The following is a 19,032-nucleotide window of genomic DNA, read 5'->3' as shown; positions in this document are numbered from 1 at the left end:
AGGAGTGCAGGCTGTTCCTGTGCTGGGGCTCTTAGTCTCAGCCACTTTTCTCTTTTTTGATTTTATTTGAATTTTTTTCTCTCTTTTACTTAGCTGTTTATTTCCAGCTTTAGTTAGTTCTTCTGATGAAGATGATCGTGCGGAGCTGGGTCTCAGTCTGGCCACCCTGGATCCCAGGGCTCAGGGCCAGGGGCTTCCCAGCCTGCCATCGAGCGTTCAGCTTAGGGTTTGCCCTGGCACATTGAACGACCCATCCCTGTTCGCTGCAGGGATGCTATCCGTGAGGTGGCTACCTCACTGGACGCCATTGCGGTTTCGCACCGCAACTCCACTGCGTCATGCTTGCGACACTCCCTGTCCTCAACACTTCGGTTTGGTCGCTGGAGCAGGCTCCCCACGCCATCCGGACTGGTAAGTGTATCTCTATGTGGGGACCTGTCTTTTTTGGGTGTCAGTCTGGGACTGTGTGACCCTGCATGTCTGTGCTCCCTGTCAGCTCCTGTGTGCACTTGCTGCCTGTGTGTGGGCTGTGAGGGGGGGGGGGGGCTCTCCCGCTCTGCTGGGTGTCATATGAAGCAGTAAGATTTTAGACATGCTGTGCGGCGATCCGCCATTTTTCTGGGGCAAAAATGATGGTGGCAGGTCCTGTGAGGTACTGCCACGTTTTTGGCGCCAAACGCCGCCATTTTGAGCTGCGATCGGTCCCACATGTCAGCGCCATGTTCTCTTTGCCCAGGGTTTTGTCCTCAGCCGAGCGGCCATGTTTGTGGAGCCTTGCAGAGGCTTCATAGGGGCGGTCAGTCTTGCATCACTTCCTTTTCCTCTGGTACAGCGATCGGTGCAGCAGCCTGTGTGAGCTCTCCAGGTTTTATATCTCCTTTTGTCCTGTATTCCTTGCCCAGTTTCTTATCCCTGTGGGGGTCAGTGTGTTCAGTGGGTGCGGTGGGCAGCGCTCGCTGCGATCTTAAAGGGGCAGTACCCTTTATTTTGCTGGGGTATGGATTCTCAGGATTGCAAGTTTCCTCCCACCCTGGTGGGGGGCCAAGGGGCTGCTGCTTCCCCCGAGGGGGCTGATCTGGACACTATTGTGGCAAACTTAGCTGCTCAGGTGCAGATGCTGGTGGCTGATCGATCCACTAAACGGCCCAGGGTGTCTATTTCCTCTGATTCAGAGGGCGATGGGGCTGCTATGGCTGGAGTGCCCTTCTCAGGGTCTCACTCATCCCTAGACCTTGTGGGGTCTGACGGGGAGGCTGAGGTGGAAGGGGTTGATAATTCTCCCCCTGGCTCGTCTGAAGAGCTTGCACTCATGGATGAGTTGGGTGCTTCTATCAGGCAAACGCTGCATTTGCAGGATGAACCATGTCCTCCTGCTTTGATGTCCTCTTATGTGACGCAGAGAAAACGCAAAACATCGCAGGTTTTTCCTTGCTCTACGGAATTTCAGCGTGCGGTCGATGAGCAATGGCGCAATTTAAAAAAGCCTTTTGCTGTGCCGAGTAGGTTCAAGCTGCGTTATCCCTTTACACCGGCTACTGATGAGCGTTGGTGTGTACCGCCTCAGGTGGATCACGCGGTGGCGATTTTGAATAAATCAACTGCGATCCCTGCTGAGGATACCCCGGTGTTCCGGGACCCGACGGACAGGAGATTGGAATCTCTGGCCCGTCATGCCTATACGGTTGCTGGCTCTATGCTGAAGCCTATTTTTGCTTCCATTATGGCAGCCCAGGCTATTGCGGATTGGACGCAGGTGCTCAAGCGCACTCTGGTGGCTGACTCTGCCCCGCCGACAACTTTGGCTATGGTGGATCAGATTCATCAGGGTGTCATGTATTTGGATTTAGTCCCTTTGGCGGCGCGCCTTTCTAGTGTGGCGGTCTTGAACCGTCGCCTGATATGGTTGAAATGTTGGTCGGTTGACCAACATTTCTAATTTGCCCTACACGGGATCCCGCCTTTTTGGCGAATCTTTGGATACTCTGATAAAGGGTATTTCTGGGGGTAAGAGCACTCTCTTGCCCCAATCTCACAAGAATAAGTTTGTTCGTGGTAAGAAGAATGCTTCGTTTAGGCCCTCTCAGGGGTCCTTTCGTGCCTTTCGGTCGCACTATAAGGGCAAGCCCTTCAAAGGCCAAGGCTCCCAGAAGAAGCCGTGGGCGGGTAAGCAGAAGTCCAGCCAGTCCGGATCCGCTGCCCATAACAATGCGGCCTGAACGGGCGCCCTCACCCGTTTCTGGGGTAGGGGGACGTTTGCTTGGTTTTCTTCAACCCTGGCTGGACCGCATTCGGGACAGGTGGGTTCAGGAAATCATTCGATCTGGATACAAGATCGAGTTTCTCTCTCGGCCGGCGGGCAGATTTTTCCCCTCAAACCTTCAGCTGACTCCAGAGCGCTTGCAGGATCTGCACCTGGCGGTGCGGGACCTGCGGGCCCAGGGAGTGGTGGTTCCGGTGCCTCATCGGGACAGATTTCGGGGGTTCTATTCCAATCTATTCACTGTGCCCAGAAAGGAGGGCAAAGTACGTCCGATTCTGGACTTGAAAGCTCTGAACCGCTTTGTGCGGGTTCGCAAGATTCGCATGGAATCCCTGCGATCAGTGGTGGCTGCCCTGGTTCCGGGGGAATTCATGACCTCCATCGACTTGAAGGATGCGTACCTACACATCCCCATTTTCGTGGGTCACCAGAGGTACCTTCGATTTGCCATTGCGGAGGATCATTATCAATTCGTGGCATTACCCTTCGGCCTCGGCTCCGCGGGTTTTCACCAAGGTGCTCGCGCCGGTTCTGGCTTTACTGGGAGCCCAGGGCATCTCTGTCTTGGGGTATCTGGACGATATCCTGATTCGGTCCGCGACCAATCAGGGTCTGGTGAACGACCTGTCCATCACGATGCAGACTCTGCAGGAATTCGGCTGGACGATAAATTTTCCAAAATCGACGTTGTGTCCGTCGGTTCATCTTCCCTACCTGGGGATGATTCTGGACTCTGTTCAGGCGAAGGTCTTCCTGCCGGAAGACAAGCTTCGGACACTTCAGTGCGAAGTCAGGTCCCTCAGGGACAATCAGTGCTCGTCCCTCCGGACGTGTATGAGGTGTCTGGGATTGATGGTTTCGGCTTTCGAGGCGATTCCCTTCGCCCAGTTTCACACACGGGAGCTTCAGGCGGAGGTTCTGGCCGTATGGGACGGGCGTCCGCAATCTCTGGATCTGCGGATTTCGTTGGGCCGCCTCACCCAAAGGGGTCTTTTGTGGTGGCTCCAGTCCCCGGTGGTGTCGGGGGGCAAGTCCTTTCGTCCCTTGTCATGGACGGTGATCACCACGGATGCCAGCCTGTCGGGCTGGGGTGGTGTTCTGGGCGTTTTGTCCGCCCAGGGAACTTGGTCGGAGGAGGAATCCTCCCTTCCGATCAACATTCTGGAATTGCGAGCGATAAATCTCTGTCTTCTGCGTTGGACGGACAGGCTTCAGGGCCGTCCAGTTCGGGTGCAGACGGACAATGCCACAGCGGTGGCCTACATCAACCACCAAGAGGGCACCAGGAGTGCCCGGGCAGCTCGGGAAGTAGCCGACATTGTCTTGGGCCGAGACGCACGTCCCGGCGATCTCTGCAGTTCACATTCCGGGGGTGGAAAACTGGCAGGCGGATTATCTGAGCCGCCAGACCCTGGACCAGGGGGAATGGTCCCTTCACCCGGATGTCTTCCAGATGTTGTGCGCGAAGTGGGGGTCCCCAGATGTGGACCTGTTTGCGTCTCGTCTAAATCACAAGGTGGAAAGGTTCGTGGAAAGGACCCCCGATCCTCGGGCAGACGCCTCGGACGCGTTAGTGACGCCCTGGCATCAGTATCGTCTGATGTATGCCTTTCCACCGATTCAGCTGCTGTCCAGGTTCCTTCGCAGGTTGGCCTCGGAACCGAAAACGGTGATTCTGGTGGCACCGGACTGGCCTCGCCGGTCTTGGTACGCAGACCTCGTGAATCTGGTGGTCGACGCTCCGTGGCGTCTGCCTCTTCGAGCAGACCTTTAGTCTCAAGGACCGATATTCCATCCTGCTTTACAGTCGCTGGCTTTAACGGCCTGGCTGTTGAAAGCCAGGTCTTGAAGGATAGGGGTCTCTCCCCTGAGGTCATTCCCACAGGAAGGCCTCTTCAGGGAAGATTTACTACCGTACTTGGAAGGCGTCTTTTGCCTGGTGTGAGTCCAGGGGGTATTCCCCTCGCTCATACTCGGTGTCGAGAGTATTGGCTTTCCTTCAAACGGGCGTGGACCAGCGTTTGGCGTTGGCCACGATTAAGGGTCAGATATCTGCGCTAGCCGTTCTTTTTCAACGTCCTGTGGCGTCTAACTCTTTGGTTAGCACCTTGTTCAAGGGGTGCAACATTTGGTCCCTCCTAGGAGGGAGCCTTTGCCTCCATGGGATTTGAACCTTGTTCTGTCCGTGTTGCAACATGCTCCTTTTGAAAATATCAGGGAGATCTCGTTGTCTTTGTTGTCCAAGAAGGTTGCCTTCTTAGTGGCGATTACTTCGGCTCGCAGGGTGTCGGAGCTGGTGGCCTTGTCTTGCAAGTCTCCGTATTTGGTGATTCACTTGGATAAGGTGGTCTTGCGACCTAACCCATCTTTTCTTCCGAAGAGAATTTCTGAATTTCACCTCAATGAGGACATTGTCTTGCCTTCGCTTTGCGCGAAGCCTAAGCATCCGAAGGAGGTGGCTTTACATTCCTTGGATGTTAGGGCGATCAGGATTTACCTGTCGTCGACTAAATCCTTTCGCAAGTCGGATTCTCTTTGTCCTTCCTGGGGGACCTCGGAAGGGCATGGCGGCGTCGGCTTCTACCATCGCCAAATGGATCAGACAGACCATTGAGCAGGCCTATGCTTTGAAGGGGAAGGTTCCTCCTGTGCCTGTGAAGGCGCACTCTACCAGATCTCTGAGTACGTCTTGGGCCTGTCATCATCGGGCTTCTGTGGCCCAGGTGTGTAAGGCGGCGACTTGGTCGTCCGTTCACACCTTCTCCAAATTTTACAAAGTGGATGTTCAGGCATCGGCAGATGCTTCTTTTGGCCGTAAAGTCCTTAGTGCGGCGGTGCCTTAGGGTCCCTTGTTTGGGCCCTTGGTTGTTGGGGTGTTTTTACCCCTGAGTTACTTGTTTTTTCCTGGGTTGTTGCTCCTGTTGAGCACGTTTTCCTGTTGCCCAGTTGGTTCTCTTACTTTGGTAAGGTTCCTTTCTCTGATGTGGGTATTGCGTTGCTTTAGGCGCGGCTGCTGTTTTCCCACCCCTCATGTCTACACTGCTATGGGACGTCCCCATTAGTGACGAATATGAAAAGGCGGCGACTGTCGGAGGACGTAAGAGAAAACTGAATTTTTGTAAAATCTTACTTGTAAAATTCCTTTCTCTGAGTCCTCCGACAGTCGCCGCCCCCGCCCCTCTTTTGGGGTTTGTATACTCTACTGCTATTCTACTGAAACTGAGTTGGTATGCAGGAAGCAAGGAGGTATTGACTGAGGGGACCACCCCCTGGGGGTGGGATATGCTAAAAGCTTTGATATTAATATATTCTGTTGCCTAGCACTCCTACGGAGCAAAGGTCAATAACCCCATTAGTGACGAATATGAAGAGGCGGCGACTGTCGAAGGACTCAGAGAAAGGAATTTTACAGGTAAGATTTTACAAAAATTCAATTTTTTTTCAGATGACATGCCAATCTATGCGGATTGGATCTAATCCACATGGAATTCCAATCAGTGTAAATTGGAACAAAGTGGCAGTTCACACTTGTGCTGCAAATTCCGCACTGCATCCAAATTGCACACTGTTCATACGAACTGCTGTGGGTGTGTATGTTGACACCCAAAAATAAGTTTGCAAAAAGCAGGGAGATTTGCAGAATCGGATCGCATGGGTGTGAACACCCATGCTACCCAATTCTGGTGTGGCCAAAAAAAAGGGTTCTGCACGGTTTTGGTGCGGAATCAGTGCGTTTCGAGCCATACAGAATAATGGCTTAGATCACACTGCTGAAGAATCGCAATCACATTTATTTAAACAGGTTAGTTGGCATTGGTGTTAGGAGGGAAGGGATTAGGTGTAAGAAGGAATTCCACAGTATGGGAGTCGCCTTTTTTGTGAATCATACTTACCTAGATGGATGCAGCATCTGTCCCCTGGCTCTAAGACACTGCTGATTGCTTGGTTCTCCCAGCTCCCTGAGCAGAGAGCTGCTGACTGTCACCACCTCTCTGCTCTGATCCTGAGCTTTGACTGTACTTTAAGTCTGGAATTCAGACTTAAAGCGGAGTTCCGGCCACAAAATTTTTTTTTTTTCAATAAAAATACCCCTGGGACAGTCAGGGCTAGTACATCCCACAATGGATAGCCTCTGTATTGTCCCGGGTCACACTTACCTTTTAGAAGAAATACTTACCTTGAAAATTTCTTCTCCCGCGCTGCCATCTCGGATGTGGGCAGCTGAAGCCAGCGCGTCCTCTTCTGCGTCCTCTTCCGTGTCCTTTTCTCCCAGAATGCGCCTGCACCGGCCCCGCTCGTCACTTCCGGTGCGGGCGTGTCATCCCTCCACAGCTTCTGGGCATGCCCAGAAGCTGTTTAGCAGTGAATGAGGTGCCGCACCGGAAGTGACAAGCGGGGCCCGTGCAGGCGCATTGATTCCTGGGAGCGATGACCTTCAGCTCCCAGGAATCGGTGCAAAGAGGAAGTGACGGCGCGGGCCGCAGAGGGAGGAAGTGGAAGAAAGGTGAGTATATTATGTCGATTTTGTGGCCGGAACTTAAAGGGTCTTAAAGCTAAATTGCAGACCAACTCCTTAATGCACCGTTGCTAATGTTGCACAGTTGATAATGGTGGACACCCCCTCTACAAAGCTATTTATTTTAAACAATTTCCAAAGCTTTAAAGTGATAGTAACCACCTCAATACTGGGTACTTTTACCCTTTCCTGGCCAGGCCAATTTTCAGCACCTCCGTGCCTTGAATTAGTATTAGTCATGCAACACTGTACCCACATCAAATTTTTTTATCATTTGTTTTCACACAAATGGAGCTTTCTTTTGTTAGTATTTTTTTTCTTTTTTGTTTTGCTCTACAAGTGATAAAAGATCGAAAATGTTGAAAAAAAGGTGTATAAAATTTTGCAAATGAGTAATTTTTCTTCATAAATTTTGGCCAAAATGTATTCTGCTACATTTCTTTGGAAAACATAACCCAAATCCGTGTATATTTGTTCTGTGTGAAAGTTATACAGGCCATACATGGGTCGATTCCGAACAAATTTTCTTTTGAAAATCAGAAATTTTGTTTTGTGATCCGATGTTGTCACCATTGAGTTTGAAATTTGACCAACCAAGCTTTCAACTTGACCTCATGATGCTACCGAATACTTTTTGTGGCTGAGAATCTTCTTTTCATGTGCTCATGCACATGTCTTTTTCGATGTTATATTTCTCACATGATTCTCCCATAATTAATTAGAAAATCATTTGTATTTCTGAAAGTTTCCATTATGGCCAATTTCTCATTCGATGGATGCACAAAAATCCGCTGTTTCTGCGGCCCACTAATGGTGCAAAATTCAAATGAAAATTCTTAGAAAATTATTTCGGAAGTCGACCCATATATGGCCGGACTTCTAGAGTCTACAAGCTATGGTACCAATCATTGAAAATTGATCACACCTGATGTGCTGTCGGACTATCATTTCTTGAGGTCCAAACATGCCAAGACAGTACAAATATCCCCGAAATGACCCCTTTTTGGAAAGTAGACAGTCCAAGGTATTTAGTAAGAGGAATAGTGAGTTTTTTAACCTCCCTGGCGGTCTGATTATGTACAGATTTCTGTGCTAAAAGCGGTATATTCTTTTGCATGGAAATTTGGGGTGTGTGCTCGAGCGTTGCGAAGCAGGGGGGTGGAACCGGCGGCAATTTAAAAAATGTATGTACACTAAATGACATGATACAAAGCTGTGATCCTAACGGATTACACTGTATTATGCCATTTCAACACAGGATTTCACCTGGTAACTTTTCCAGTGCCCTGCCTGTGCTTTTCCAGTTCTTTGTGCCTAGAAAATTGAGAACGACCATGGCTTCCAAAAAGCGTTTTTTGCGCAAAAGCGCTTTTAGACAAACTGGAAAACAGCGAAACGGAGTTACTTGAAGAACAGAGATAGCGATTTGTGGGAAAATTTGCCATCAGGTACGGAAAGTGAGGACAGAGACGATTCTGATGTTTTTCTGGCACATCACTCCCTTGGAAATTCTGAAGAATCATTTGATATTCTTCCCAAATTCCACAAGCTATGTGCCATAAAGAGACATGAGAATCATCGCTGTCTTCACTTTCTGTACCTGATGACGAATTTCCCCATGTATCGCTATCGCTCAGTTCTTCAAGTAACTCCATTTCGCTGTCGCTGTTTTCCAGTTCATCTAAAAGCGCTTTTGCGCAAAAAAAAACGCTTCTCAATTTTCCAGGCACAAAGCACTGGAAAAGCACAGGCAGGGCACTGGAAAAGTCACCAGGTGCAATCCTGTGGTGAAATGGCATCATACAGTGTAATCCGTTAGGGTCACAGCTTTGTATCATGTCATTTGTGTTTTTACACTTTTAAATTTGCAAACCAGGTCCCCGCCCCCCCCTCCCCCCGTGACGCAACACTCGCAGGAGAGAACCGGAATGCAAGTACCGGCAATCGGCCGTGCACAGAGCGGGGAAGAGACTGTCAGGATGCCGGGGAGGACGGTGGGGGAGCGCAGGGAAGGGGAGTAACATTACGGGGTAATCCCGAGTGTGGCTCGGGGTTACCTCTTTTGGTACTGAAAGTTAACCCTGAGCCACACTCGGGAATACCGCTAGGGGAGGGTTAAAGTTGTAATTTTTTCCTACATTTTCTTTGGAAAATTAAGAAATTAATTTTTGTTTTCACAAAAATTTCATATTAACAAGCAATTTCTTACAAACAGCAGAGCCATACTTGCAACTACACCTAAAACATTCTGCTACTCGTCCGGGAGTATGGCGAACCCACATGTGTGATACTCACAGCCTAGTCACATAGAAAAGCCCAAAATCCAAGGAGGACCTTCAGGCATTATCCACTTTAAGACCAGACCTTCTTCTGATACTTTTTGTTTACAAGTAAAAATCTGTACTTTTGCTAGAGAATTATTTAGAACCCCCAAACTATATATATATATATATATATATATATATATATATATATATATATATATATATATATATATATATATATATATATATATATATATAATCAGAGGCCCTAGAGAATAAAGTGGTGGGTTTTGCAAATTTGTATGTCGCACAGCATTTGCGCAGCAGTTTTTCTAATGCAGTTTTACACACTAAGGCATAAATATATTTAAAGCAGAGTTCCACCCAAAGTGGAAACTCTGCTTATCTGCTTCTCCCCCCCCCCCCCCCCCTCCAGTGCCACATTTTGCACCTTTCGGGGGGAGCAGATACCTGCCAAAAACAGGTATCAGTTCCCACTTCCGTGTCAGGGTGCCGTGGTAACCTACATCACTTGTGGGCCCTCCTCCTAATCCCCCCCCCCCCCTTGTTGCCTTCTGTGAGACACACACAGGTCCCAGAAGAAAGCAGCGCGACTCGCACATGGTGCAATAGGATACAGGCTGTGAAGCCGCAAGGCTTCGGTTTCCCTTAGTAAGGATGCCAGTGCCTGCACCCGGAGCCGATGGACAGGTTGGCTTTGAGTGCCGACATTGCGGGCTCCCTGGAAAGGTAAGTGTCCTTATATTAAGTCAGCAGTTACAGTATTTTCAGCTGCTAACTTTAAATTGAATTTTTTTATTGGTGGGATACTGGTACAATAACATGCTTTTGTGCACTTGAACACTCTCTGACAGATGTTGATTGTGGACACTGACAGATGTTGATGGAGCACTTGCAGATGTTTTTGTTCACAGATATAGATGTTCATGGGGATACTGACATGTTTTGTGCACTGGTACAGCTGTTCAGGGGGACACTTAGACTGATGTTTATGGGACAGGGACAGTGGTGCTTGGTGTAGCATATGTGTGGGGGTGGCTGTATTCTGTGTGATCTGTGACAGCTGTCTGTGTAAAATTACTTACACACAGAGCTGTAAGCACAGGCTGCAGCATCCCCCTGCAAGTTGCTTGCTATAGGGGTACTCGTGTGTGGTTTTTCCTGAGCCCCGCTCTGCATGTCCATAAGACTTTAACCACTCGCTGGGGCAATTTTTTTTTTTTTGCACGCATTAAAATCTACATTTTTTTTTTTTTTTTGCTATGTTACCTCCCTCCAAAAATAAAGTATATATATTCTGAAAGCTGAGACCCTGGGGAAAAAATGGTGGTAGTTTTTTTTTTTTTCATATATTTGTGCTACTATTTATCAAATGCATATTTTCATTAAAAAAAAATATATATATATACTAAAATGTGTTTTAGTGCAAACCGAAGATTATACCCAGTTTTCTTTGTAAATTATAAAACAAGGGGTTGCATGAAGTAAATGGATACCAAACCCGAAAAGCCTTTAAACTGCACATGCTCGCGGAACTGCGAAAAACTATGGTACGCAAAGTTCTCTAAAGCTTATGATTTAAAAAGCTTTTAACCTAGAATGATTGCACTTACTCTGACTTTCATGACATTACCTCAAATGTGTTGCACAAATAATTTTTACATACACATGCTCACTCTATGCTGTTTTTCTTTTTATATGGGCTGTGAAAAGGGGTGCTTCGAAAAACTTTTTTTTTTTGATTTTTCTTTTTTTTTTTTAATGTTATTGCTATCCTATGGGCTAACAAGCCTCCCATGTGATAGAATTCCGCAGGTTGACAGGTCTTCTTTATGGAAGCTTTGGGGATCTATTAGACCCCCCCAATGCCTCCCCTGCCCTCCAGTGCAGCTAATTAGTCGCAGACCATGCTTAATTAGCTGCATCCTCCTGCTACATTAGACAAGTAATTCCAGCTGTGACCTCGAGATGGACATAATACACATGGCTCCTGTGGTCATAAGTCACAGGAAGGATCAGGGATATCCCCATAAAAGTGATTGGGTGACTGTACAGCCGCCCGGATCACTTTTATTGGAAAGCCTTTGGCCGACTTTTAAAGCCGATACCAAGGAAGCTGTGAGCACTTGTCTACCATGCCAGTTATAAACATATCATAGTTGGCAAGTGGTTAAAAGAGAAGTACAGCCAAAACTCGTTTGGCTGTACTTCTATGGATCACAGGAGTGCAGTTCATTCTGCACTTGTGTGACCAGTTTTCAGCAGACAGCTTGCTGAAGTCTGAGTCAGTCCTGGCTTGGGCAAGATAGTGACAATGCAGTCAGGATCCAGGATACGACGGGCAGGGACTGCGGGCAGGATGCAGGAGACGACGGGCAGGATGCAGGAGACGCTCAGAGACTGCGGGCAGGATGCAGGAGGAGACGGTCAGGGACTGCGGGCAGGATGCAGGAGACGACGGGCAGGGACTGCGGGCAGGATGCAGGAGACGACGGGCAGGGACTGCGGGCAGGATGCAGGAGACGACGAGCAGGGACTGCGGGCAGGATGCAGGAGACGACGGGCAGGGACTGCGGGCAGGATGCAGTAGACGGGCAGGGACTGCAGTCAGGATGCAGTAGACGACGGGCAGGGACTGCAGTCAGGATGCAGTAGACTGGCAGGGACTGCAGTCAGGATGCAGTAGACTGGCAGGGACTGCAGTCAGGATGCAGTAGACTGGCAGGGACTGCAGTCAGGATGCAGTAGACTGGCAGGGACTGCGGGCAGGATGCAGTAGACGGGCAGGGACTGCGGGCAGGATGCAGTAGACGGGCAGGGACTGCGGGCAGGATGCAGTAGACGGGCAGGGACTGCGGGCAGGATGCAGTAGACGGGCAGGGACTGCGGTCAGGATGCAGTAGACGGGCAGGGACTGCGGTCAGGATGCAGTAGACGGGCAGGGACTGCGGTCAGGATGCAGTAGACGGGCAGGGACTGCGGTCAGGATGCAGTAGACGGGCAGGGACTGCGGTCAGGATGCAGTAGACGGGCAGGGACTGCGGTCAGGATGCAGTAGACGGGCAGGGACTGTGGTCAGGATGCAGTAGACGGGCAGGGACTGCGGTCAGGATGCAGTAGACGGGCAGGGACTGCGGTCAGGATGCAGTAGACGGGCAGGGACTGCGGTCAGGATGCAGTAGACGGGCAGGGACTGTGGTCAGGATGCAGTAGACAGGCAGGGACTGCGGGCAGGATGCAGTAGACGGGCAGGGACTGGGGGCAGGATGCAGTAGACGACGGGCAGGATGCAGGAGACGACGGGCAGGGACTGCAGGCAGGATGCTGGAGACGACGGTCAGGCACTGTAGAGTGTCCTTTTTAAAAAAAAAAAAATTTGTGAAAAGGTTAGCTTACACCTTAAGTCAAGATTGATGCAGGACTTCCCTGTTTATACTTCAATGGCCAGTAGGGAGCCTTTGGCAGTAGTGATGAATTCAGGTATGATCTGAACACGCCTGAACTATCTTGCCGGAAAGTTGTCCAAACCGATGGCTAATCATAATGGACGGAGGCATTCCCTAGCCTGCAGCTGCACACATGTAAAGGGCGTGTATATGTGCAGCAGTGGGGAATGCCTCCAGGGTCTATGATTGGCTGTTGACTTTGACAACTTCCAGACGGGAAAGCTCAGGCGGCTTCGGACTCGTGTCCCAACAAGCATGAACTCAACCACTGTGTGGCATGCAAGAGGGGCGGACTGAGCTTTATTTTTGCAGGAAAAATTGAAATTTGCATACACCTACAACCAGCAATTTTCAGTGAAGGTAACCTCTGCTTGTTTTCTATATTTATTATAGCTTATGTATTCATTATTATATGTACAGTTTATTCCCTGGGTGTTTGAATAGTTTCCTTCAAATTAAAACTAAATGTTGTGTGCTTTAATAGGTAAGGCAGGTGTTTGGGTGGTAGGGTAGGGACTGTAAAGCAAAACTGAGCCCTAAACCATGAGCCACATTTGGGATTTTAATCTTTTGCTACTGGAAGATTTGACTATTCGTTAACAATTGTATTAGAAGCTCATAGATGTCAATGTGCTTCAAATGAAGTGACTGCCAATAAGTCGCTAAATCAGTCAACTGATATATGTATACTGCTGAACAACTGAACGAACAAACTTAAGTTTTGCTCTCTACTAAGACGCGACTAGACATTTTCCAGCACGTCAGATCTTCATACCATGCCGTTGGCTCATAGGAAAACAATCCCATCTAATAGGAAGCTGTTGCAGGTGCCATCTAGTGGACACTCTATGATTATCAGTTCCAGCACAATATTCCAGCCAAATCTGAAGGGACCATTTTGGCTGAATTTAAGGCTAGCCATACAGGTTAAGATTTCCCCAGTTGGGCTGAACAATAGAAAAGGATAGATTACTCTGGATAGAAACACACCCTGTGACTTTGCCTTGAATGGACAACATAAAGCCTGGTACACGCAATGAAAGATTATCGGACGAATGATCGTCCGTTTTTTTTTTTTTTTTGGGGTGTTTTTTGCATGCTACTCTCTATCGAAAATGAAGAGGTTACAAAAATTCTTGTACGACCGAATAAAAATTTGGAAGTTATCTAACGTATTGTATTTGTGTTGTATTTTCAGACGAAAACTACTGAATAAACAAAAATCGTACGTTCTGGTATCATACGAAAAATATTTTCATGCTTTTCCCTTCGGATAATTTCGCACGACCTGTCCTGATAGGCTCTCGAAAGCTGTGTACGAGCGATCAGATTATCATACGATTTTCTGATCGTGTTTACTAAGCTTAACAGGGTCTCTTTAGTAGTAATGGTAAAACTTGAGCATATTGTTATGCACACTGAGGAGCTGAGAAATTGTTTATTAGCTTCAGTTACGACTTTCAGTGGTTGTTTTCAGAGTAAACCAAAAGCAAGGGACAGGGAAAACTGCCCAGCAGTGCATAACCCTGGAGGGATAGTTCGGCCCACTGCAAAGCAAGGATTGTATAAAATGTGAAAATGTTAAAACAGGCCACACATCAACTCAATCCCTGTCAACTGCACTCTGAAGAGTGATAAACTGCAGAGTGCTCTTCAGAGGCTAAAATCTATATAAATGTGCCAAGTGTGGTGACGATAACCCTGTTGGTGGGAATGAAAGGGTCTCAAGGAAATGTTTGTGTGGCAATGTAACAAACCATAAAACATGATTGTAAGGCCCCGTTCACACTGGGGCGATCCGACTTGCCGGGGCGACCTCATAGGTCGTGGCGACCTCATAGGTTGTGGCGCGCTGCTCGCACCGCGACCTCTGAGCGGCCGGCACGGACTTCATAACATTGAAGTCTATGCAGGTCGCTCCGGGTCGCCCCAAAGAAGCTCCGGACCCTTTTTCTAAGTCGGAGCGACTTGTTTCGCTCCTATTAGAACGGGTCCATAGCTTTTCTATGGCGAGCAACCAGTGTCGCCCCAGTGTGAACGGGGACTAAAAGTTGCATAGTTAAAACTGAGACCAAATCTAAACAATGAGGCGGGGGTAGCCCAATGGACTATACACATTGTCACTGATTACTAGCTAGAAGGTGCAGCTTGAAGCAGCCATGGGTGATTGATGGGATGCTGTGAAAACAAAAGGGAAAGAACAAGTGCAACCTCCATAGTGTAGTAAACAAGGTGAACGATATTTAAGTGTTTTTTTTTTTTTTTTTTTTTAATAAACATGTTATACTTACCCTCGCTGCACAGTTAATTTTGCACAGAGCAGCCCACATCCTCTTCTGGGGTCCCTCATTGCTGCTCCTGACCCCTCCTTCCTGGCGGGTGCCCCCACAGCAAGCAGCTTGCTATAGGGGCAGCCGAGCTGCCGCTCCGTGTGTCCGTTCAGACTCAGAGCTGCCGTTCCGTCCCGCCTCCTCTCTCTCCTGATTAGCTAACTGACTTTGACAGCAGCGGGAGCCAGTGGCGCAGCTGCTGTGTCTCAGCCAATAAGGAGGGAGTCCCGAATGGCCGAGGGACTCGTGGACATCGCTGGATAGAGAAGGGATTAGTATTGGGGAGGCTGCTACACACAGAAGGCTTTTTATCTTAATGCATTTAATGCATTAGGAATAAAAAACTTCTGCCTTTACAACTTCTTTAATGATAAAAACACACTTGGTGTAGTAAACAAGGTGAACAATATTTATTGATAAAAACACACTCACAAAAGGGGAAGCTTGTGCATAGCGGTAAAAGTCAAAGCTGCTGCCCCTTGATCCCGGAGCTGCTGTGTTATTCCCCTGCCTCAGCTGTGATCGGGGGGAGCAGAGCACAGGCAGGAGGGATCCGCTGTTTCAGGAAGACAATAGGGCCAGGGATGGAAGCCAGAGCCCGGATGGAGAGGATGCCGGACAACTCCGGGCTCCAGAGGCAGAAGCTTTAACTTTTACTGTTTTGCACAAGCTTCCCCTTTTGTGAGTGTGTTTTTATCCAATACATATTGTTTACTACATTATGGAGTTTTCAACTTAAAGCATACATGGGTGTGAATATAAATCTTCTATCTATAAGTTAGCATGCACTGTTCTAGTAATGTTTGATTTAAGATTTGTGGCAACGTACAAGTTCTTTATGGTGTAATTCTCATGAAAGGCCATCTCCTCCCAAACTTAATATTTCAGTTTTAGGTGGGCGACAATGGTATTGAATCGCACGTCGGCTTCTTATGTCTCTGAGACTCCAGCGGCGTGATTTTGTCGCGTTAATTTGTCTCCGCCCCCTGCAGCAGTGTCACTTCTCCAGCAGCTGGATTCCCTAACTGGTCTAGAATATGGAGAATCCACCACGGGAGCAGGACCATCATTTTTGGCTCTGTTATTGGCCGCTGCAGTTGGGTTGAAACTAAGACTTCTGGTGAGGACATCTCACCACTGGTGGCCCTCAAAGATATAAGAAGCCAGCATGTGATTCAGCTCGCCATCAGTCACACAGCGCTGAAATATCAGTTATGGATGGAGTTGGCCTTTAGCTTTGTTTTTATAAAGGTCACTTTCTAATTAATTTTTTATTTTTTTTTTTTTGGTCACAGGAGGCCCCCCTCCACCAGTCAGCCAATCAGCGCCAATAAATCACCCTGGAAGTCTTCCCTCCAGCACTAGTTACACGATGGCATCTGAGCCCACCCTCTCCCAGAATCCTCTCTCCATTATGATGTCTAGGATGTCAAAGTTTGCTATGCCCAGCTCCACGCCTCTTTACCACGATGCCATCAAGACGGTGGCAAGTTCGGACGACGATTCCCCTCCTGCCCGCTCACCCAACTTACCATCTATGAATAACATGCCAGGTAAATCGGCCGCTGCCAGCAAAACAGTCCATCCAAAACTGATATTTTGGTTGTGGGGCACTAGTGTGTTGAATCGACCACTGACAACTTATATCACTGAAGGACACCAGTGGTGAGGTCACTGTTCTCTGCTTTTTCTCCATCCTCTGTCAAAATATAGGAAAATTCAGTACATATCTGCAGTACACGCACATTTCTTCATGTTGGATGTTTTTTTTAAATCTTTATAAATGCTGCAAGTATAGAAATGTTTCTGCTCAACTGCCAGAATTCATTGGACGAATACAGATGTATAAGCACTTTCACTGTCTCACATCCCAGCTCCGCCTGGTGCTCAGGCCTACAGGCTGCAGAAGCCTCTGATGACACAAATCGCAACAGAAGTTGGCGCTCGGTATGGCATCCAATAATGGTTATCCTTTTATTGCAAGAACATGTATAACCGCTGTAAAACAGCCAACGCGTTTCGTCCTTCAGGCTTTAATCATGGGCATAAGGCCTGACGGCTGAAGCATGTTGGTAGTTTTACACCTGTTATACATGTTTTTGCAATAAAGCATAAGCATTGTTGGATGACATTCCAAGTGCCAACTTGTCCTCTTGTGATTAGAATTAATTGACCACCTAATTTTCTCCAGTTTGCTGACCACGCTGGCTACGAAATCCTTAGTCTTGCCACCCTTGCCCAGGTCTCCTCTGTGCATTAGAATACAATAAAAATCTGACTTTGGTTCACAGTTAAGCTGGCTACACACTGGCTTAAAATCCTGCTGAACTGGCGGATTTTCCGGTCATTGTGTACAGCTATCTCTCTGACAGAAGTTTAACAACCAGCAGGCAATGGGGGAGGGGGGGTAGGGGAGAGCCTTTCGGCTGTCAGAATTCAATACAACAGCAGGGGAGATTGCCACACCAATATCGCTTGTGTTGGTACGCCCATCTGAACGTTTCTTTGTTTTTATGATGTTGAACCCAATCAGTGTGTACCCAGCTTTAGCAGCATTTTCAGTCTGCTGTGAGCACTCTTTTAGTTGGGTGTTGGGCCTATCAGAAGGGTAGCCCAACAAGCAACTAAAGGAGAATAACAAGCAACTAAAGGAGCATGCATGGCTGACAACGCTGCTGCTTTTTGTAGGGAATTCACTTGGCATTGCCCGTTTGCAACAAGAAGCGCTGTTACTGGCAGGCTAGGATTTCCAGGTTAGAATTATAATTGGCAAAAAAAAAAAAAACCCTGATTTTGTTTAACCCGCCTTGGCATCCCTTCAGAACACCCGAGGGCCGGGAAGAATCAGCAATCGTGATCGCTGTCGCAACCGTAACCTGATCAGAAACTGATCCCCCACGGCTACCAATCTGTAGCCATGTAGTGAGCATGTTCTCAGCACATAAACAACCGCCCAATGCATTTTTGTGGTGTGTGGGCATTTAAACCCATCCTTTGCCACCACACGTATGTTGGCGTGTCTTAAAGAGGTTGTAAACCCATGAACATTTTTTTTTTTTCTGTAACCTGAAAGAGAAACACATAATGAGCTAGTATGCATCGCATACTAGCTCATTATGAAATACCTAAGAACGAGCCCCCGCCGTGCCGCCCGCTCACCTGTATGACGGGCGACATGTCCAGTTGCCCGTCTTCCGGGATCGCGGCATCCGGCCATCAGCGGCCATGTTAGTATAAGCCCCCACAGTGTTGGGCGCAGCAACATTTATGGCACAGGTAGCATGTGCCAGGCAGTATTACCACCAAATGTAATCCATTCAAGTCGATAGGGCCACATTGCAACCATGTGTAACGCACGCAGTTGCGGTGTAACAGGCTGCAATGTTTAACACAGGCGATGAAGCGGCAACAGATTGCCTCCAAAAACCCATTTAAAGGAGCTCTTGTAATGTAGCAATATTATGATGTTTGAGTGTGACCCCTGTGCAAAATGCCAAAGGGAAGGAGCTTCAACGGTCCACTCACATAGCGTGAGAAAGCCTGCAAGAGCACTCAATGCGGTTGATCTACTAGAACTGGAGAGTGCAAAGTCTGGTGCAGCTTTGCATAGAAAACAATCGACTTCCAGGTTTTATTGTCAAAGCCTAATTGAACAAGCTGAAGTTGGAAGCTGGCTACTATGCACAGCTGCACCAGATTTAGCACTCTGCAGTTTTAGTAAATCAACCGCAATAAGACAAGTATTACAGCTTATTCCTCCACCGCTAGATTTACCCGTGGGGGGCTGTTGGGCTCTGCAAGGTGAATTTATTTTTTTCTGCTTGGAGTATTGGAGTACATTAAAGCGGAGTTCCAGCCTCAAAATGAACTTTGCCCCATCCGCTTGCTGTAGATTACCTGAAAAAGAATTGCATAATGACAATTTTTTTTTTTTTTCGTTCACTTACCTTGTTTTTGAAGAAAATATACTTACCTTCCTTCCACTTCCTCCCTCTGTGCCCGCGCCCTTACTTCTTGCATTGGCTCCTAGGAGATGAGCGTCATCGATCCCAGGAGTCAATGCGCCTGCACCGGCCTAGCTCGTCAGTTCCAGTGCAGGCACGGCATTCCCTGCTGAACAGCTTTTGGGCATGCTCAGAAGCTGTGCAGGGATGACACGCCTGCACCGGAAGTGACGAGCAGGGCATTCTGGGAC

The 19,032-nt window shown here is 48.2% G+C and overlaps 1 protein-coding gene across 5 annotated transcripts in view; it reads left to right on the top strand.

Annotated features, from left to right (window-relative positions):
* BCL9 (BCL9 transcription coactivator) overlaps positions 1-19,032 on the top strand; it is a gene marked incomplete at its 5' end in the record, with an annotated part of 467,860 nt that overhangs the window by 443,071 nt on the left and 5,757 nt on the right. For 4 of the 5 annotated variants that reach the window (XM_082245780.1, XM_082245779.1, XM_082245778.1 and 1 more), the window contains one exon: positions 16,133-16,390. The exons of the other annotated variant lie outside the window; for it this stretch is intronic. In XM_082245780.1, coding sequence (XP_082101906.1) covers positions 16,133-16,390 — 258 coding nt within the window. The remainder of the gene's footprint in view (positions 1-16,132; positions 16,391-19,032) is intronic. 5 annotated transcript variants of the gene reach the window in all.

Source organism: Pelophylax lessonae, assembly GCF_965119305.1.
Source record: "Pelophylax lessonae genome assembly, chromosome: 2".
Taxonomy (NCBI): domain Eukaryota; kingdom Metazoa; phylum Chordata; class Amphibia; order Anura; family Ranidae; genus Pelophylax; species Pelophylax lessonae.
This window is presented reverse-complemented; position numbering and strand designations above follow the sequence as displayed.